Consider the following 22,710-nt stretch of genomic DNA (forward strand, 5'->3'; position numbering starts at 1 on the left):
GAACGCCCCACATAGAAAATCGCCCCATAAGTCACGGACCATACAATTTTGACGTCATTACTCTTTTCCATGGCAATCTATATGCATATATTTACGTAGTAAAACGCATGGGAATTGCCATAACGACTAATCTTGTCACCGAGATAACGCCACCCATTTCGAATGGAATACCTACCCGGCAGAGGAAACTGCAAAGCTAACTTGTTTGTTGATGGTTCTAAACTTGCTGCGTAAAACTATAGTTACCCCATGACTTTGTTTTAAGTATAGTATTTTATATTTCTCGTCTCTTTTAGGTCTAATGTTGTAACTAGAATTTCAAGTAAAAATCGTAGAATTAGTTTTTACCTATTTATGAGTTCTATCGCTGCCATTATAATGTCTTATTGAACGTGGAAACAAAGACACTGAATCTGTCTGTTCTGCAGTCTATCTCTCTTATTTTATTTATATGATCTGATTTTCCGTAGACCTCTTAGCTAAGTTTTCTTCATTACACATCTACCTAACTTGGGTACTACTTAACGTAGTGACATTCAGATTTAATCGCAAGTTCCAATCCCGAAGTGAGTTCATCTCTATCTTCCAGTTTTCCTCGAGAGGTAGTCCCAATCGTTTTCATGACTGTGAACCATTGGAATTCCTCTTTTAACACTTTTATTGCGTCATTTTCCTAGAGGACAGCTCCATCAATAGGTACGGAAAAAATCCTATCCTATCCTTTAAAAATCTTTGGCTATTCGCCGATAAACGTGGTTAATTGCTGAAACGTCAGAAGAGCATTAAATGTTATGAAAATCACTCTTGTATTCTTAAACCTATTCGCGCGATATGCAGCAATGGTGAAATCGTTAAATTGGCACCGTCAGGTGGCTGCAGTTCACCTTAAATCATGCAATGAAACTATACTGTTTTCTGCTCATTCGGTTAGTTACAAGCTGTAATGAAGCTGTGATGCCGGAATTAGATTAATTTCGCTATTATCTATTAAAATATTGAACGTGCAGTGGCTGCATTGCTGGGGGAAGTGAGACTATGGAAGTGGATTTTTTCATTCGTCTTCGGAAAGAAATTTTCAAATTAAAAATCAGGAAGTTCGGGCTGTGGATGTTGTTTGTCCTTCTTGTTAGTCAATGGAATTGTTTGTTCCTTCCTCATTCCTTTGCCAATCCCCTCTCACGGTTGCCAATTCTCTGCGCCCCCCTTTTTGGCGACTTCACTTTTTTTTACTTCCTCCGCTCACCGCGTGGCGCTGGTGGGATAAATCCTAATAATGCGATAGATGGAGGTCTCTTCCGTTGTATTGTTCGTTATTCAAGGCTTGGACTCATTTGCAAGATTATCCAAAAGGACTGCTTGTTGTCCTCGTGGTTTTGTCAATGGATGGAATCGTTCTATTAACCGACATAGCCTATTAATAACCTCATTTTTTTCATGAAGTCACTCCTTGCATTTCCGTCGCACTACCCGCTGAGTATATATACCGATCAATCCTCAATGAACTATTAATGCTCCTTAGTTGATCATCGAATTCAGCCTTGCCGCTTTGAAGTGAATGTTAGCCCTTTCCAAAGCGGACCGAGGATTTTTTCTGGAGGGGGCGCAAGGGTCTAACAGGCAAACGGTTTTCTCGTTTTTGAGATTAAAAACAACGCACAGTACGACATGTTCTATTTACTTTAATATGTAATTATTAATATGAAGTAAAATTATTGAGGCTCCGTATTACACTAAACAAAACGAACGTAATGATAACCGTGTTGAAAATCTTGTCTATATCTTAAGCGTCTGGGGAGAGGGGTCACGTGACCCCAAACCCTCCCTAAATCGCACGGCGCCCATCAGAAAATTGTTCTTTGACATAGAATTTTCATTGGCGAAATGTAGGCAAAAACTATTTTTGAATGCTTGAATTCGCCCGCTTTTCCATGTCCTCTTGGACATGAGATGTCAGTACCTAGTTTTTCCTTAGCTAATTGATCAATTTTCTGAGTTAGTCCTATTTCATCTATCCTCATTTACCACGTTATGTGGAGATGTTGTATTGGATCGGCGGGTTTTTCCCTTCTTAGACGTTCCTCCTCACTTCCCGCCCCTGGCTGAAAGGCGAATGTGCTGCCGTGGAAGCGCAGGTAATTTCACGTCGCAATGCTTCCTTCCCCTTCCTCATCGCATTTCCTCTTCCAAAATGGTTTAGGTCCGATCAAGAATACGTATTGCATACATATCCCCTTTATTTCTGGGAATTTAGAGATTTTAAAATATAGGTCATCACAGGATTATCGCTACAACCTAACTTTCATGTGTAACTCGATCTCGTTTTGCTATAATTTGTTGTTGAATGGATGTTTTGTGAAGTTTAACGGAGTGAAATCGTCGTGCTTCATTAGAACCGAAGGGACGCATATTATTTGTGAATAAATATCAATAGGTGTGGTTTTCATTTATTTTTTGTCGGCGGAATTTTATTTGTTTCGGCGGAATATGAGGGCATTGCGATGTCAACACCACTATGGAGTGAACTACTTTACCACCATGAAAGTTTGCGGTGCACATAAATAGGAATTTTATGGGCAGACTAGGACGATAAGAAAATTTGAGTTTGGTGGTAATGGCCATTCTTTTGAATAATGCGCTTCGATGAACATTTCCCATTGAGAAACTTATTTTTTAAGCGAAAACTTATTTCTTACGGCCTAGAGCTTCTGTTTTTTTCCTAGAAACTCTACCTAGGCTTTTGCGTGACTAATGAAATAGTTGAAGGGAAGGATGCGAAATAAGCTTCTCGGATTTATGTTTTTTTTTCATGAGCCAAATAGGATCTCTTTGTCTTCAGACATATTTGCCGGACGTTCTTCTTACTTGTGGTTATTCAGAAGTGTGGTCGGGCTCGCCATAAGAAGAGGTTTCCCTTGTAATGCATGTCGGGTCATCGTCCTGATTTCTCTCATTATCCTCCTCGCGAATATCTCCGTCCGACTTGATGGCTGCACTCCGAAGCTTGCCTCGACTTCCCCTATTGGGCCGCCCTGGTTTTATTTCTGCGTCTGCTGGAAGGGCAACTCACAAGCACAGCCCATCAGACCATGTGTATATTTTTGATCTCTTCATCACCTTAAGTCCGCAATTCGAAGAACGGTTTGACGCAGCTATCTTATCGGCTAACCTTTTCTCATTTACCCTAGTAGCACCAAAAGGATTATACCTGTATGGATTTAAGATTTGGGAACACATCGGTTTACAGATTTTCAAATCTGGATATAATACATATTTTATACATGTCTGATGATCCATGGTCCTTGATGTATACCAGAATCTTTAAAATATACAAATGATATCCTTACGGCGTAACCAGGTATCATCAGAAAGTTATGTATAATATACAGATTTACGACGTTATACGTATTTCATCTATATAAAATCCGTATTATGGCAGCAGATACAATACGTATAATATCTAGATATTATCTGCGTGGTAGAGGACATTTGCATGTATTTTATGCAGATATAATATGTATACAGTGTATACTATGATACGTATTAAATCTAGATATTCTCCTTTTGGTGCTACTAGGGTACGTACTCTAATTCTCTTTGACATCCTAAATGGTGTGTCCTATGTAGGTCATTCCACGTCTTCCTCTGCTTTTCTTCCCAATAACTTGGTCTTCCATAACTTTCTTCGTCTTTTCTCGTAATTTGGGCGATTAACTTGCTCCCGTATTTTCTTCTTAGATTTTTATTGCGCTTTTCTCTCATTATTCTGAGGAGTAAATATGCATTCGCGACCAGTGACGGTGGATATCGTGGCTTGCTTCCGCCAAGCGCACATCATCTCCTTGTTTTCGGGCTGTAACGATGTCGCGTCGTGGGCCACATTCGATGTGGCTGTGTGTGTATGTTCGACCTTGATGGAGTGGTAATTACCCCGCCACGGCTAGCCATCGCCTTGGCCCCTCCGAAGTCATGAGCCTGGAAAATAACATTTCTGGAAACTAATGGCTCCTGCTGACGCAGGTAACAAACGAGGACACCCGAAGTCAACGATGAATAAACGCCATTTTGCCATTGGAATTTTCCGATTGGCTGACTACGTTTGAGGAACATTTAGTTTACAATACTCTGACTGCTATCTACGTACAGAATACAGATCAGGGTAATATTATAGCGTCTACATATCATGTATTTCCTCACTTTTGTAGCAATTGACCGGAATGCCAATGGAATACATGGAAAGTGTATTAATTCTTATATAATGCTATCAATTTAAGTTTATTAAATCTTATTTTACATTTGTAGAAGGCATTTTTGAGTTACTCCGGGCTTAACTTAACTTCAGGCTTAAGTGTGTGAAACCTTTCCAGTTTGGAATTTAAGAGGAAAAAAACATTGTAAGATACCCTGAAAATATTTTAATAGGGTGCCTATTTTTATATTTTACTGAAATTTACGAAGTTTTATCATCTGAAATTTCATCTTAAGACGTTTCACTTAGCGTAAAACGACTAGTCAATATGTATTGACAATAATCTCTTCTGCTGCAATATTTACCCACAATTGCTTATGTTTTGATATGATTGTCAGCCTGGGTAATAAGAAGTTCCCCTTGGAAAACCTTTAAATCTTTGGAATGTTTTAATTTATACATGGACATGCAATGGAGACATTATTTGCTTCAGACATGCTTCAATGTGCCCAGGAATTATTTGTTCCTTCAAGAGATACAAGTAAAAAGGTTGTTTCAAGTACAAGTAACTTTTGCTACTTCATAGTTTGCATAATAATTATTATCCTGTTATAATAAATTAGTGGATCAAATCAACTCTCTTTATTTTTTAAAGTATTCTCCTTTACATTTTATTTCGACGAAAGTAAAAATATTTGTATTATTTTGTGGGAAATCATCGCCAATCTCTAGTTAATGCAATTTGTTTTTGCATGCACTTCATTTCACTGCAAAAACTAAATTTTACATTCTGCTTCTTTTTTTCTTGCAGACCCATATGCTGTTCATAGATGCATTTCTGCAAAACAACAGGCTGGATCACGTGACGCAAGTAATCGGATATCATCCAACATACCTGGATGTCTTCTTACGCACGCAGAACTTCATCCTCAGGGGTGATGGACCTCTCCCGTACGATTACCGACACTTCATAGCTATCATGGTGAGATCATCTTCACTAACTCAGCTTTGTGTCCATACGTCCAGCTGTCTGGAAAGCAAGGAAGACAGTAAAATCTGAGGAAATGTTCTCTCTCGAAACAGTGAGGGATGTAGCAAATTAATTCTGGAATTTTCTGTAGTTTCTGTCTGTAAAACAGTAACGTAAGCAATTTGCTTTTTTCAGTCAGCTGATAAGCCTAAAGGGAAGGCTTAACTGAAGATGCTCTTCTGGTATTGCCATTTCTATTCATATAATTACCGAAAGTAGATTCACTGTTTTATATTTAAGTGCATACTATGCTTTTTTTATAATTTCTGGAATGTGTAATTTTGTTTGTTTTTCCTGTTATCCACCCCTTATGATAGAAGAAGATCTTCAGTTTCTGATCCTTTTTCTTCAATGCAATTATAGCAAAGTCTGGCTAGAGTAGAACAATATTCTTGAGTACCAGCACGACAGCATTTAAATCTCTGAGGGAATGATATCAATTCTATGATACCATTTTAAAGTTTTCTATATTGCTGTTAATTTGTTTTTCCTACCATGCTTTCCATTATCTACTCAAAAACAATCCTCAACTTTTATCATTTGACAATTTGATCAATTAATTTGGGTAAATACCTGAACCACTTTGAAATCTGACTGAAAATTCAGATGTGCAGTTGCTGGACGCTAAGCTATTTTATTTGCCTCGAGAGAATTTCTGTACATCAAAAAAGACCCTGCCATTGCCATGCCAAATGTCTTTCTAATGCCTATTTTTCCATTGTGTATGTGCAGGCCGCTGGTAGACATCAGTGCAGCTATCTCATCAACCTTCAAAAGCAGGAGTTCTTGCTGCAAGGAGGCGACCAGACATGGTTGAAGGGTCTCTCACAAATACCGCAGAAGCTTAGGGACTTGTACGAGATCAACAAGATTCTTGCGCATAGGCCCTGGCTTCTCAACAAGTCTCATATAGAGGTAAGTTGAAGGAGAAATCAGTGAACTGTGAAGTTGAAGCTAAAGGTATCTTGAGTGCATTGAGAGTATATTTGGTTGGAAAACTCATTCAATTTCATTCATTTAGAGAGACTAGTTCTTTGGTGTTCAACTGAGTATCCGTGGTATTCCATGGTACCCTTAAATTTCGTAAAATGATAAACCCTTAGTTTATCATCATGAGGAAACTAATTCGATTGTTTCAGGCTTTACTTTGTGAAAATCCATTGTAAACAATAAAAAGTTATGGTACTTTTTCACACGATATATTCAAGGCGACCGGTTTCGTCGCAGAGGGGACATCATCAGGTACAGAAAAGCATTAGGTGTAGCATCAGCATTAGGCAAAAATAACGATTTCTGTACCTGATGATGTCGCCTCTGTGATGAAACCGGTTGCCTTGAATAAATCGTGTGAAAAAGTACGATAACTTTTTATTGTTTAGGAAACTAATTATTAAATGAATTTACTCCTTCACTGACTAACCCTCAAGAGAAAAAGGTATGAAAGAAGTTAGCAGTCAAGACATAAATTCATTTACACATTGATCGGCATGTTAATTTAGTGGATTTTTTCTGTGATTCCATGTTTTTTTATCAGTTGCATATGACAATCATGGCTCATGATACAAAAAAATCCACACAGAAACAATTGGTCTCCCATGGCATTGCTTGGATTGTGGCAGTCTCTCCTTGTCACTGTGAACTGTATGTCTTTCTCGGAACTTTCAGTACGTCAATATGACCTGACTGGCAGTCAATGAGTATTACAGTGGAGCACTGATATGAAGTTTTTCAAGGGACTAAGGGTTGAAAACTTTTTATTGTGGTAGAATTAAATAAATCACCATAAAGAAATTATTATAGAAAAATTAGCATACAAAGCTTTCATTTGGAACCTAAAAATCAAACTTCTTTGGCCCTTATTAGACGAGGTAGCCAGGCGACATCGCCAGCGGCAGAAGCTGGCGACGCACTGGCTACCAAAACTAGTAGTCGGTTATGTAGCCAGTTCAGTAGCCATAATTTTTCCGTTTTGATAAAAATATTTGTCGTGCAATCTGACTGAGTGGCGACGTGTGTAATGAGCTGCATATGCTACAGTGCAGCGTGGCCAGTGTGGGTAGCCAGTGGTGACTGAAGTGGCGACGGGGCTCGGTAGGCAGTCAGTCGCCAAAGTGTAGCTACGTCGCTGGCTACCCTTGTGTAATAACTTCCATCAGAATCAATGGCCCATGACAAGCTGAGTAACCAGTTTTGTCGCTGGCGACATCGCCTGGCTACCTCGTCTAATAAGGCCTTGGAGGGGAAAGCTTCTTATCCAGATTCTACAGTAATAGGATGGATTCAGTGAAAGCAATACATGATGTCTTATTTAATGAATTACCCTAGCGGTTTCCCCATCAACGAGTGTGTAGTACTAATGCCGTACAAATATGCTCTTCTTCTATTGTAGAAGCTCACGAAAGGGAAGGACAGCTGGTCGTTAGCGGAGGTTGTGCACGCCATAGTCCTCCTTGCCCACTTCCACTCTCTGTCATCGTTTGTGTTTGGCTGTGGCGTGAACGAGGAGGTGGACCGTGCCATCTTGGCTTCCCCCACGTCCGACAACTCGGCAGCTAGCGGTGGGAGGAGTAGCCCGACGTCTCCTACTGCCAACAGTGAACCCATTGTCAATTCAACGTCGTCATCGTCGGCGACCGCCTCCCAAGACGCCTCTTCCACGTCGCTCAGGGTGTCGCCTCACTCCGCCTCGTCACAATACTCCGTTGGATCCCCATCCTCACACAATGGTGAGTTTCACTGATAATCATTGTCCCACTCACTATATGCTTTTGATTGTTGAACGTATTGTTTTAGTTTCTCGTGAAATACAGTAGATTCCGGTTAATTGGGACATATCGGGACTTGTGCACTCTGCCCCTATTAAGCGGCTGCCCCAATTAGGCGATCTATCCTGTATATGGGCATAAACAAATGTTGAAATGATAGAAAGAAGACTAAAGAATGTTTATAGTGCAACATAAGTTTATTGAACTATTAATTTGATTAATAAATCAACGAGTTTAGTTAATTTATTATCATTGTTAAGATTTATAACTATTTAGTTATAAATATTTTTCACAGCCTCGGGCGACGCTGAATGAATGTCTTTTACTAAGTCCTACCCTCTTGCGGATAGTATAGCAACAAGAGCTTTCAAAATAGGGCAAGAATAGGAACATTTGTGAAAAATGAGAGTAGATCAAAGGAAGAAAATATAAAAATAATAGTATTCTGAAAAACAAAAAATTTTAATTTCGTCGCGAGTATAGAGTCTATGTCGCCGACTCATGGCCCAATAAAATGGCATGCTGTCCCAATTAAGCGTAGTATACTCTGGGATATTCCTCTATTGGGTTCTGTTCTTCAAGATCTGCTTCATTTAAGTGGCTGCCCCAAGTAAGCATCGGACCCATTGGCTTAAACGGAATCTACTGTAATAAAATTCACCAGCAGTCGAACCAAAGGTTTCTATGATATGAATGGCTATGAAGCTAGTTTTAAAATAAATGGGAGATAAACATTTTTTGTATTTTGCTATGTAATATTTAGAAGTTAGAGCTTTTGCCTTTTTGTTACCCTGGATTTTTTTGGAATCAATGTTTACGGGTAATACTAGATTCTTTGGGTTTTCAAGGTTACTACCTTGGAGATATGGAAACAATAAACCTGAATTGTAGTATAGGCATCTGGGTAGTGGCCCAGAAAATCAAAAATTATATGTCAAAATTCTATGGTTTAGTTAATGGTCTAGTAGAAATTTTTCCAGTGGCAATGATTGTGAATATCACCACCGTTCATGCAATAGGGCGGAAATATTCCTCAAACAACCATATGGTCCTCCCATTCAGATAAAAAATTAAGCCTTTGTGATAAGCATTTTGCCTTTGCTGCTTGTTTGCAGCTTGCAGTTTTGTTTTGCCATTGGTCAATCCAAATTTCGTGTTTTAGATGGATTTGAAACTTATCAATTAACCCTTTTTCTGCCAGCCCATTTCATGTGGGATGTACGAAGACTGCCAAGGCTATGTTCTGGAATTTGCAGCATTTCAGATATAAACATTTTTCAGCTCCTTAATTTTATTTAATACGTATAGAGTTTTTTCCCAATTCTTAAGATATATTTACATCTTACAACCATATATCGATTATGGGGGTTTACGTAAATTACAGCCGTTGAAAAGACCACAATCACGAAAAAAGGGAATAATTCGGGCCGATAAATTGGCCCCTGGCAGTTTTTGCTCAACCAGCGAGGGCCGATATATCAACCAAGGGTTGAAGAATTTGAGATTAATTCACATTACCATATGCCATCCACAATTCTGCAGTGTGCCATTTTTAGGATGCCATTGCTTCGTCTAATCTTCCATCCTCTCTGGTCTCACGTGTTTTCTTTGTTTGTTTGTTTGTTGTCCAGGGGAAGTCCTGGTTGTGAGTGGGAATGCGTGCAGTGGGGAGTTGGAAGCGGTTGGCGTGGAGACACTCATGCAGAGGATGAAGTCACTGTCTGAGCGTGCCGAGGAGTTCTCAGCGGAGGAGAGGACGAAGCGCTTTGAGCACGTCGAGTCTCAGAGTGCAGAGCTGCTCCTCTCGCCTGCTGGAATGAACTCGACGACACAAGTCAAGGCCGACATTGGCCAGTTTGTCGATGATCCCACCTTCCTCTATCAGGACTTTGCAAGGCGCGGAGAAATGGGTGACATCCCCACCTTCAGGGTTCAGGTCAGTATTCAAATAATAAATAATAAGTAATAAATGTTGCTCTCTCAATTGGAAGCCTCGCAAATTACTACAAGTGGGACTACTTATCCAATTTTCTTTATCAAATTAAAGCAAAGATCGGCAACTAACTATTAGTTATCATCTATTGACATAAATAAAGTAAAAAAGATTTCCATGCAAGAATTCTTACATATTAAACATAAATGAACAGTAATGCATTGAACGTTAATTAAAAAAAATGGTCTTTTGATTGTGCCTGGTTGTTATTGTGAAATATTCTGCATTTCAAACTATTTTGCTGTTGATAGTTTTTTGTTTTTAATGGGCCTCATTCTGCTCTTTCAGGATTATTCGTGGGATGACCATGGATACTCACTAGTCAATAGATTGTATAATGATGTTGGTAATCTTTTGGATGAGAAATTTAAGACTGCATATAACCTCACCTATTACACAATGGGAGGAAGGAAAGATGTTGACACTTCAAGATTCCGTCGAGCCATCTGGAACTACATCCAATGCATGTTTGGAATAAGGTGAATTTCCTTTCTCATTGGCCAACTTTTGGACAATTGGACTCAAATTATTCAACCTTTACTAACCACCTGAGTGGCTCATTTTTTGAATGTAGTGGCTATTCGTGAATGTTCAAATGCAAAAAGAGATAAACATAATTTTAGTACAGCAGACTCCTGATGATGCGGCTGCAGTTTATCCGTGTTGCGGATTATCCATGCATGATTTCCACTCTCGCTCAGTATTTTCCGCGATCAATATTAAAAATAAAATCAAATGCAAAATCACTAGAATTACTGTGTGTTAATGCTAGGATACACCGGGCTTAATATTTCCGTTAGAATCGGAAAACGGAAGCGATGGCACTCTAGCTGCATTCACGGGAGCTCCGTGTTCCTGTTTTCCAAGCCTCGCAGAGTGTGATTGCGCTCTTTGATCATGGATACACTTCCCGCAGCAGTAGCGTTATGGAGTCGCAATAATACTTGTAAAACCTAGTTATCGCCGCTAAAAATATTGCAGAGACTGGTGAAGAAAGCTCTCAATGAGTGTAGGAAACACTCAAAAATAACAAAATAATTGCATAAATAATAATACATTTTTTGTTTTACATAAATTATGAACATTACGAGACTTTTTATGTTTGGGTTATCCGTGTTTTCTGATTATTCGTGCCGTCTCTCTCCATCTTTAGCCATTAGGATAATCCGCAGTGTACTGTATTCATTATTATTGTTTTGTTGTGTATGAAATTAAGAGCCTAACTTGTTGACGGACACACTCTAGAAGTTTTTGAATGTTTTCTGAAACCCGGAGGTGCATCTATATCTCCTTTTTTTATTTTCATAAGTTTTAGGCTGATTAAATATTCAAAAAGTTCAATTTAATTTGTAAATGCATGATCAAATGAAGGAACATGATAATGCACAGTATTACAACCCATGTTCATGCCTTCACATAACATTTTGTATATGTAAATATTTTCTTATGCCGACCCCTTGTGAAGGCCGTTTTACACGGGGCACAGAATCGCACAGGTTAGAGCTGCATTAATTTCTAAAATGGGGTAGAATTGCGCGAATGCATGACGAAATTAGAACGGGCTATTTTGCCATCTCACGTCCACAATTTCTCGCGTGTGTTCTAGCAATTCACCGCTTTACACAACGCAATTTTGATTGCACCTTCGCACTTACGTCAGATTGCACAATTCTGTGTACCGTGTAAAACAGCCTTAACAAACACCAAGGATGAAGTTGTATAGTTGGTTAGTTGTATAGTTACAGATGAAGTTGGTTATGAAAAAATATTTGCTTGTAAGTTGGTTCTCAAATAATTTTTAGCAAGATGAAGAGAATTACTTCTTTTTACCTGCATTTCCATTTTGTAATGAACATCATTAAATTCTAGGTTGCACTATCAGCAATTATTAATGCATTCTGTTCCTGTTTTTAGGCATGATGACTATGACTATGGAGAAGTGAACCAGTTGCTTGAAAGGTCTCTGAAGGCTTTTATCAAGTCTGCCTGCTGCTTCCCGGAGAGGGTTACAAAGAAAGACTATGACAGTGTGCTTAGGGAATTCAAGCATAGTGAAAAGGTATGATTATAATACCATTGCTTCCTTTTTCTATCATTGTTACATGGGCTGAACTATCAAATTATCCGGCTACATTCATCTTTGGTGATGATTTGAACTCCTATATCTTATTAGCCAATATTTGATTCTAAAAATTTGAGGTGTGTGGCAAGGAGTTTTCAGCTCGGTTCACATTTGAGTGACTCCTCATTCATCCACGAGTGTTCCACCAGCACATGGAGTAATTACGAATTCTTATCCAGCAGTTCCCTCTTCAATTCTGAATAATTCCACTCAACCGTGAAAACCTTGAAATCGGGAATAAGCTGTGAATTTTGTCATGAAACCTTAGAAATCTCTCAACCTTGATTGTAGGTCTACGATAGACAGATTTAAAGGAAAATCAATGTTTCAATCATCTTTCAAGGCCGAGTCACGTGCAGGCGCTGTCCAGAAATTTATCTGCACGCATGTATTCGAAGTGCAATTACTAATTGGTCCATGCGCCATGATAGAACATTCACCTTAAGCCTGCGATTGAACATTAACCCTGGCAAAAAATCAGGCACTTCTTCACTTCCCTGCCGCCCTGCTATCTCTCTCTTACCACTCAAACCTTAAACCGGACCCGAATTTTACTACTATAGGTGACGCTATAAGAGATAGCACTTTTCATTGCTGCATTTGCATTCTAGGCATCTGTTGCGTTTGTTACATTTTTAGTTAACGTGCTGCCAATGATTGTTGCGTGATCAATATTTCTGCCCAAAATGCCTTATCTACAAACCGTGAATTTGATGACATTTAGACGGTGAAAACCTGGAAAAAACCGTGAATTTGGTAATGTAGTTAGGGTGGGAATCCTGAATTCCCTTCCATTCCATCTGAAACTCCTTCCTCTCCCTCGTTCACCTAACATTCTACCCTCCAACACTGTCATCAACATCCCCTCCCCGCTCAGCACTCACTCCATCCACACCTTCTGTCTCTTAGGTGCTGCTTCTCCACCACGTCCAGCACTTGTTCCTTCCTCCTTCACCTTTGCCATTCTTCCCCACATCGCAAACTCATCTCTCCTCCACTGTACAGCACTGCCTTCCATACCAGACTCTTCACCTTTCACTTAACTCTCCTACCATCAGCTCTTTCCTGTTCATGAATGCCTCATTTGCCAATACCTCTTCTCTAATAACTCTTCCTTTCCACCACCTGCCCACCTAATTGCCCACGTGTCTTGAGTCTCGCACCCCTCGAGATCAAATCGTTGGATGAACACTGGATAAATGAAAAAGAGTTGTTACGAGGGTTGTACCAAAAGTAAGGTTCCCAATTGGCTACAATGTAGAGGGAAGGTCCTAGGCTAAATCCAATTACAGTGGCGTGTGCAGTAGTTCCCTTAATCTCGAGCTCGCCCATCCGCGATTCACTACTTTGCTCGGTGTTGGCTTAGCAACCATCAACAATACGGAATTTGGCATCCCAAATACGGAACCATTTGCTCATCAATGGAAAGGTTGTGAGAAAAAATTCCAAATTGCAAAAACTTAGCAATCAACAGAGTAAATATTGGTCTCAGCTTTGCTAATTTGTCAGTTTTGCCGAGAGAAGAGTTGTCAGAAAGGTGGATTTTCTCCTTAATGCTTCTAAATCTCTTTCTAATCATAGTTTTACGAACTAATTGAACGCATTTATCCTCATCTTTAGACTAGTACATGTTCTGTTTAGGGAGCACATGATAGCCAGAGAGAATCAAAATCCCAAGAAATGTTTTGAAGTCTACCATACTGATGCCAAACTCATGCCTGTTATTATCACTAGCATACTTTTTTTGAAAAAAATAGCATTTTCTCCAAATCCTCATCATCAAGAAACAGGTGAAAAATGTCTGATTGAGACATGCCTCCAAATTCAAGATTTATGTTATCATCATATTCCTTCTCTTAAGATAGTGGATGACGTGAAAACTGAGCATCAATGCCTTTTTTCCATCTTGGAAATGAGTTTCTTTTGTCTGAGGATTGGATACCTTTTTTTCGGTGCACTGACGGCTTTCCTTCTTCTTCTTGCGCACTCAGCCGGTGCTCCACTATGCCATCGCCTCGATGCATTTCAAATGTTCCTGCAATGTCGTTGTTAATCGGCTCCACAGTTAAAATATTGTCATCAATGTCCTCTTCATCAGTCAAGTTATCAATGTCTCGTGGTATGTAGACAACATCCATGGCTTCATCCACAGAATCCAGCGTTTCCTCTAAAGTGGCCAGGATTTCTTGGGTGGGAATACACATTCTTTTGTTATCCATTTAAATTAGTTGTAAATAACTTTCAGTATCGGCAAAATAAAAAAGATAATATTTTTCACACCTACGTTGCCAGAAATGTCGATGATCTTCAAGCTGTGGGATCACACAATTATACCCGTCACACCTTTCGACTGCATCGACCTATATCTATGGTATATGTGGTCGAAAACACACCTTCAAGCCTTCTTCTTGAGTTGGAAGGTAAAGTGTATGGATGTCTACGTAGCGGAGATCTGTTTCTGAATGACCATCGCTGTTTGAGAAACAATACATCATGTACAGTCAAGAACCAACTGGTCTTGTGGAGGGGTGCTCATTAGTTCACAATGTATCTAACGACAGAATGAAGTCATATTGTAGCAGTCGACAGCTGCGAGACCAATAGGATAAGAAAATATATTTAATGGTATTTGAAACCCCAAAGTGCTTAGATTCATTCCACGGTTAACTTCAGGGTGGTGTACAATGTAAACGGCCAAGGTCCCTCCGCACGGTGCCTCTATCCTAGTCTTCCATACCCCCAAACGGCAAAGGTGCGAAAACTCACCATTAAATACAAGTGTCAAAATTGTATATCTCTAAATACATTAGCTGATTTAAAAAAAATGGAGTGATTAAGGATTCCTATTACATTAATAATACGAGTGTTAGGAATTATAAATATTTTTATGGCACTTGTAAAAAAAATATCAAGTTGATAGCCCTCTATGAGCAAGAAATTTACTTAACTTGAAAAAATTATAGCTAAATATCCACATTTAAATATAAAAGAAAATGGTTTTAAAAATAAATTCATTATCTGATGAATAATTTACCATGGAGGAACTATTTTAAAAAGGGGTGGATAATTTATAATGGACCTTTAAAAAATGGTGCTTTTTTGCACCTTAGGCCGTAAATGGGTTTATGAAGTTGTCAACTGTTTCTGCTGCATGCTAATGTTCACAAACTGTGTGCCATTTGTCATATGACATAAGGCTACCAAGGGCTCATGAGAGTCCGAAAAAGACAGGAAATAGAGGGAAGCGTTGAAATAGTATGCAAGAGGTAGTAATCTTGGTATGTATCTTGGTTGGTGACCTTGCTGCCCTTACATGAATGTTACGTGTAACTTATTTAGGTGAGTATTCGCAGAAAGTTATATTTTCTCTTCATTTTCACAGGTGCATGTGAATCTGATGGTGCTAGAGGCAAGGATGCAGGCTGAACTCCTGTACGCTCTGAGGGCTGTGATGCGGTACATGACGTAGAGTTAGCGTCTGTGCCCGACGATGGGTCAAGAATTTGGGGGTGTGCATTTGGTTGCTGGGGGAACAGCAAGCGGAGGGCGAACGACACGTGCGGTTTGGCTCTTCTTGTGGTAGGATTTTGTTCTGTTCGTCGGCTCGAATTTCCCTAAGAATGCGGTGTATGCTGGACGTATTATAATTATCGATGGAGTCTTAGGCTCTGGAGCTGAAGAGTGAAAGCACATCAAAGGATCCCTGTGACTCAAGAAAATTAAGACTTTTTTAAAATGCACACGAGGAAAAAGTTTGAACCCCTTTTGTGTTTTTTCGCCCAGTGCTCTCAATTCTTTGTGAGGTTAAAAATAAAAGAAAGCGGAACGGATGACATTTTTTTGTGTGATTTGACACGAGAAGGGACCCTCACGTTTTACCCAAAGTCACGCCTCTTTGAGATGTAAAGAGTGTCTCCACCAATTGTTTTTATATATATTATATAAAGCCCCCTTTTGTCCTGTGATAGCATTGTTCCCATCGATGACCACTGTGTCCAACTCCTCCTCTCTATCTCATGTATCTTTCCTCATCATCCCCAAAGAGTACTACTACCACATACTTTTTTTTTTAGGTTTTTTAATCGAGAGTTTTGCTTCTGTTTTGTCCCACAGAACAGAACTCTTCCATTTTTCACCGTTTTTTCTTCATGCTTTTTTGATATAATTAAATACTGTGCATGTATTAAAAAAAAAGAAAAAAGACTAAATAATTCCTAGCAGGGAAAGGTTTTTTCCCCCCATCATCTAGTGTGTGAAGGAAAGGAAATGTGTGGACCTCTCCGAAAAGACTTGACAAATTGTGTTTTGTTGTGAGAAGTGAGTTATTGTATAAAAGAAAAAAATAACTGTGGGCTTTACTCATAAGAATGCCCTGGATGTAACTTTACTGTGGTTACATTCTGAAGATGCTGACCCTGTATAGTTTTTTGCTGGTCATTGATTGTGATTATTTTGTGGGTGTGACGAGAGCAGGTATGACCTCTTTATTGGCGGGTAGTCTGATTACTATGGATATGGGCACTTACATATGATTCCTACTGCCAGGCTAGTGTCTGAGAAAGAAAGCAGGGTCAGAATGGTGATTACAGGACTGCTTAACTGTGATCCATCTCAAGTAAAACACACACCCATGTACCTCCATTAGAAAGAAGAAAGATAAAAATATATATAAATAAAGATATATTAAAAAATGTTTTACCCAATGCAGAAAGTACTGGGACTGCTTTTGTGTGTGATAAGAATAAAAAATGAATATTGATATTACATGAAACTGGCCTTTAAATTTGGTACACACCTGCCTATATTTGGGGGGAAACGATTGTGATGTTATTATGGTTTGTTTCTATGGCACAAAACTTTTAACTGTTGAATGACTGTGATTTGTTGCTACATATAGATTTTGTTGGCTCCCAAGCTTCACGGTAGGCTGTCTTTTGGACACTTCTTCTCACTTGTAGCAGTACTGCATGCTGGTTTTTTGTGGAACTGGTATAGACTTATATATACTCGTGTACGCATGTATTCAGAAGCTAAATTTGCTGCCATGGAAAATGTGAAAAACATGCAATGAATTTGGCATTGTCTAAATTTAGTCTTCACAGGTCTCTCTTTCGATCTAAATATTTGATTTGTTGATGAAAACATTGAAAAACTTGAAATATTTGACACTCTGCTTGATAGAATTAAGATAGCTTCGGAAAAGTCAAACTTTCACGAGTGTATATATGAGCAAACATATGGTGTATGTAAACCACTTGGAACTGAACTTTTTCTAGTGTCTATTAAGAAAAAAAAGATATCATTAGTATTAAAAAAAGACTAAAGTGGTCATTTTTAGAATGGAGAGTGCTGTCCATGCTCCTTGATGTTTGAATTTTATTACTCAAAACAGTCTTTTTAACTGTGAAGGATATGTGTAGCATAGAGGAAGTTTTTGTGACAATGCCTGTGCCAAGAGACTTGGGTTCTGACTCTTCCGTGTAGGATTTGCCAGTTGCCTCATCTACAGAGCTTTTTACTTTGCCTATTTATTTAACACATATATTGCTTCAGGGAAGCTTTTGTGTGAAATAGAAACTTGAATTATGTGAAAGTAATGTGAGTTAATAAATATGCCAATTTGAAATATATATACCTAAGTTTTTCAATTCTCTTTCTTACCTACCCTTAATTGCATTATAGGTAACATAGTGATGTTTGAGTTTTTAAAGGTATTTTGCTGGCTAAGAAGTGAGTGATTTGTGCATTACCCCAGGCTTTCTCCTCTCCTAACTTGAAATTATAACCTAGGCCCATCCTCAACTGGCGATCTTTCCCCCTGCCTGCATCCCTTTCCCGCTAACTGCTGCCTCCACCAAAATAGGTAGTGTTGTGGGGTGGTGAATCTCCTTCTCGTCCACCAAAATAGTGTTGTTGGGTGGTGAATCTCCCACTACTCCTCTTCTTCAAACCCAAATCTCAGAAGACTCTTCTCACATTGCTTCCCAATCCTCTGATCATCCAATTGAAGGTTCTCTTCATGGTGTAGAGCAGTCATTTATCATGTATTGTTTTTAGTATTTACAGTAAAACCTCGATGTAGTGAACCTCTGTACATCATAAACCTCCATACTTCGTACCACCCCTACGGTCCCGTCCGATTTAATGTAAATTTATAGGCAAACCTCTTTGTAGTGAACCTCTTTATCTCGTAAAACCTCCACTTATCATACCAAGGAGACACCCCCGAGACTGACTACCTCCGCAAATTAATTGTACCGAGGCAACTAGAGACCAGCAGCTGTGATTACTAGAGCGCAGAAAAAAGTGGACTTTTTGTAAAAGTGGGACTTTTGTGGTTTTAAATACAAATCTTCACCAATCTCATCAAATAAAACAGTTTTTAATGACTTTCTTCGAGACTTTTTGGGACTTTTTTTTCTGTGGCAGGACTTTTTCGATTTAAAGAGACTTTTCTGGTACTTTTTATTGAAAATACCTGCCTAAGTTAATATTTGGCTGTTGTGATCACACTTGTTCAACTTTGTGTCAGACAAATTTTGTTTTTTACGTGGTGCATACTACACGGAGCAGATATTTACCGTAAAATGTAAGCTACTAACAATTGCTAATGTGGAATTTTATTAATAGCTCCGGAAACTGCATTGAATTCTTTCGATTACTCTACCGTTCATGAAGTAAACCCATGCAGTGCTTCAATTCGAAGGTGGTTTGGATATGTGAGGGTAGAGCTCACCACGTACTTATCCAATTGCATGTTAAATTCACATATTGTTTCTTTCCCTGGGCCACCTCACCCTTTTTTTTGCTAAGGGTGTCCAAAGACTTCACAAAGGGAAATTATGAACCAACTTATTTGAACCCGGGTGGTCTGCTGACGAGGGGACAGTGCTACACTGTATGCTAGTACTCTGCTTTTTTGCAGGAGATTAGAGGAAAAATGATACAAATATATGAAAGGTTATCTAGAGTTTCTGACAAAATGAATGTCTCACATTGAGTGTAGATGGTTAAGAAATGAGCCTACATTGTTGAGAGGCAAACAATGCCCTCTTGGCACTCGGTCGAAGAGGAAAAATGAAGGCTCAACAAGGACTGATGAATGTACATAGTATGGACACAATTCTATATATTCGAGTAATCCGCATAAAGTTTCAGTCATTTGCTGAGGTCCCCAAGCGTGGCAAGACTAGCGTCCGCTCGTTTGTGCAGCCCAGCCCAAGGTGAAAGAACAGATGTCCTCAGAAGCCAAGCTGACTGCGCATGCTTCACTATGCAAGTACCTGCAGGTACTGAGCTACAGTATTTACTGCAATGCTTGTGAAGAAACCGTGAGTATCAACACATCTTTTGAATCTGACGACTTTAAAAATTATATGTAATTATTATCTTAAGAATTTTTTGGCATTCCCGAATAAGTCAGAATTGTGAGATAAATCTGTGTGTGTTTTTAATTATAATTCTTTATAAAAATACAAAGACCTATTTTGAGCTATGCTGAATAATTAACTGTAAAAGTAATTCTCATAATAATTATCTTTCTCATTATTTTCAAGATATAATCGGACAAAGAATCACATGTTAAACAGCACATTGACAGCTCATCGCATCTATCTCAAATGAAATTAAAGGAGACCTTGAGCTTGCAGAGTTTACGACAGAGCCAACTATCATTTCCAGCCACCAGCGATGAGTTTGCTTTGGACTTGTGTGAGCTATTTGTGGCATTAAAAATTCCTACTCACAAATCAAAACACCCTCTATTCACATTGTTTATGGAAAAATATTTAAGAAGGACAGTTCCATCTGGGAGTTCTCTTAGGAATACTTACTACTCCACGAAAAGGTTTCGAGTTTCTAGATACTTATACGTAGTAAATGCTGTAAAAATCTTTTGCATGCCTGCTTTTTGGATACAAGTGTTTAAAACTTTTGGTTTAATACGATTTCAAAGAAATATTCGGCTGTATCAATGATTGTATTACATAAATATTTCACTAAAATATAACAAGGTATAAGTATAAAATATAACACATACCTTGAATGGGCATTCGGGAATAAGTCAACATTGTTCGATACATCTTTAACTATACATTGCGTATGTTTTTAATTATAATTCTTCATAAAAATACAAAGACCTATTTTCTGCCTGACTTCAACATGTATAGTTTGTGTCAGAAATTGTATTATCTATTATTACTTTTACAATTTTCTGGTCGTAATCCAACTGGATTAAGATTAAGAACAAAAAATTATTAACTATATATTGTAATGGTTCAAGCCCCATTACAGTGCATTTCTACTCGGCGCATTTTCTTCCCTACCAGTTTACCCGCTCGTTCCACGACCTTTCCCAAAACCCCACCCCCAAACCATGGCCCGAGGAGGAAGGCGTGGATGAGTAAGAGGGGATGAATGTGTTTTCGCTGATTTTTTTGTATGGTTGTGTGTGAGTGTGTGTGTGTGGGAGGAGGGGAGCTCGGGTTATCCCTGAGTGAGTGGCGTATTACTCCTCCCTCCATTCATTGTGCATTACCCCCACCCCTAGTTGAGGTATGATAAAAGGTGGTGCGCGTAAGAGAACAGAGGAGAATTCCTAAGTGACTGTCGGGCGGAGCCTATGCCCAAAATCAGTGCGACGCACGGCAGGAGGAGACAAGGGGCCCAAATATTTTCAGAAAGATTGATCTGGAAGAAGAATCCCCCCCCCCCCCCCGTCCGAAGGAGCAAAGGACCAGCTGAAGAGGACGCATTATCTCCGTTCCGGATGCAGCTTCCTCCAACAAGGGAGAAAGGAGTGCAGTAAATGGAACGAGAGAGTGTTGGATCCAACCTGGTCCAGACTCGGACTACGACAAAGTAAGATTGCAGCTATCCCCCCCCCAAAGCCCCCTTGTGTCTCCTGCCAAGCCAAGTTAAGACAAACAGTCACGGAACGCACCCGTTACATTAGTGAAAGTGAAATCAGTCACCAATTACAATTAACGTTCGCACCCCAAATTTACATTCGACGGGATGGACTATCATTTACCTCCCCAGTCAAGAAATCATTGAATTTGTATCATATTTACGTGTTAACCACCGAACTTTATTTTGTTATCATCATTTTCTATATTGATTTTCATCTAGAAACCAAGTTATATTGTTTTTTATTTTAATTTATCATCGATGTTTCATAAGTGGCTTTCACCAATTCATATTTCATTAGCGTATAAGAGGGTTCCTTTTGTTTTTTTGTCATATGCAACCTTATTTGTGTGAATTATATTTTGTTTAATTGAAAGTGTTTGAGAGAGTGTTTTTGTTCTGATTCCTCCTTGGGTCACCCCATTGAAAATATCCTTCGTCCTTCCTTTCGCCCCGTCTGATTTCCTACCCGTAAATGCGTGTTGGACGAGTGCATCAGCGCCCGAACGTCACCCATCAGTTTGAATCGGGAACCCCCCACCCGCAATCATCTTCACAGAAGGGGAATATTTTTTTATTTTATGTGAATTACGAGAAGTGAGTGGCATAGTTTTGTCCCGTAGGTCCCATGCGGGAGGGATCTTCGCGGATTTGTATTTTTTTTATTTTTGTGCGACGTCTCCCCCCGGTTCTATTGTGGTATCCGGGCGAGTCGGGGGTGGGATGCCACAATATTAAGAAAGTAACTATGTGCCCTGGCCAATTTTCATTGTGTTTGCCTTAATATTAAAAAAAAAATTCCCTTGTGCTATAGATCACGAAAAGTATCAAGGATGACCTGAAAGTAAGCAAGTTATATGCCATTGTTGATGAAAAGACTGATGTTAAGGGTCGATATGTGTGCAACATATTGGTCAGAAAATTGACACCAGATGAGCCCAATAAGCCCCACCTCATAGCATTCAAGGAACTTGAAAGGGTATAGAATGAAACGGTCGCTTGCTGCATTGACGAATCTTTGAGTAAGAGATGATACCTTATTTGGTAAGGTGAAATGTTTGCTGAAAAGGAAAATATAGGAAATGAAAAGGAAAAAGAAAAAATATTCAAATTAGAACTGAAATTAATTAACGGTACAACTTATGTTGAGTTTTTACCGCATTTTTACCTTATTCATTGTAATATACTCTCAAATTGTTTACAGCTTCCTTGTTTGGAGTAATAGTGATAGAGAGAATTTGCTTCTTCTCCTAACCAATGGAGCAGCGTACATGGTTAAAGCCGCCAAAGTTTTGGTGTTTTTCTACCCTAAAATGATTCATATCACTTGCAAAGTGCAGCAAAAAAGTAGGTCTCTATCATTAAGAAGGTAAGTACTTGCCGTTAATAAAACTTAAAATAAATTTTCCAATATATTACTGCAGAACTAATATTTAATATTTTCGTAGCTATTTTTGAAAGCACCATCACGTGTGGAGATATACGAAACATTTTGCTGTGATCTGCCATTGCCTCCGGATGCAGTCCTCACGAGATTTGGAACACGGCTGGAATCTTGCGTGTTCATTGCACAACACTTCGAGAAAATTAAGAATGTAAGTAATTATTTGTAGCTATGATTGTGACTGATGAATCATTTTCATTATATGAAATAGAATTCCTGCAATTTTGCTCAGTTAAATATAACTACAACTGCGCGTTCTAAAT

At 38.9% G+C, this 22,710-nt stretch overlaps 1 protein-coding gene across 1 annotated transcript in view; it reads left to right on the top strand.

The window, feature by feature from the left end:
- The window catches only part of LOC124161597 (sestrin homolog), a 54,624-nt gene extending 36,898 nt beyond the window's left edge, over positions 1 to 17,726 (top strand). The window contains exons 2-8 of the mRNA XM_046537982.1: positions 4,998 to 5,168; positions 5,949 to 6,131; positions 7,606 to 7,942; positions 9,613 to 9,917; positions 10,263 to 10,453; positions 11,889 to 12,033; positions 15,479 to 17,726. Coding sequence (XP_046393938.1) covers positions 4,998 to 5,168; positions 5,949 to 6,131; positions 7,606 to 7,942; positions 9,613 to 9,917; positions 10,263 to 10,453; positions 11,889 to 12,033; positions 15,479 to 15,565 — 1,419 coding nt within the window. The 3' untranslated portion in view covers positions 15,566 to 17,726. The remainder of the gene's footprint in view (positions 1 to 4,997; positions 5,169 to 5,948; positions 6,132 to 7,605; positions 7,943 to 9,612; positions 9,918 to 10,262; positions 10,454 to 11,888; positions 12,034 to 15,478) is intronic.
- The last annotated feature ends 4,984 nt before the right edge of the window (positions 17,727 to 22,710 follow it).

This window comes from Ischnura elegans, chromosome 6, assembly GCF_921293095.1.
Source record: "Ischnura elegans chromosome 6, ioIscEleg1.1, whole genome shotgun sequence".
NCBI lineage: Eukaryota > Metazoa > Arthropoda > Insecta > Odonata > Coenagrionidae > Ischnura > Ischnura elegans.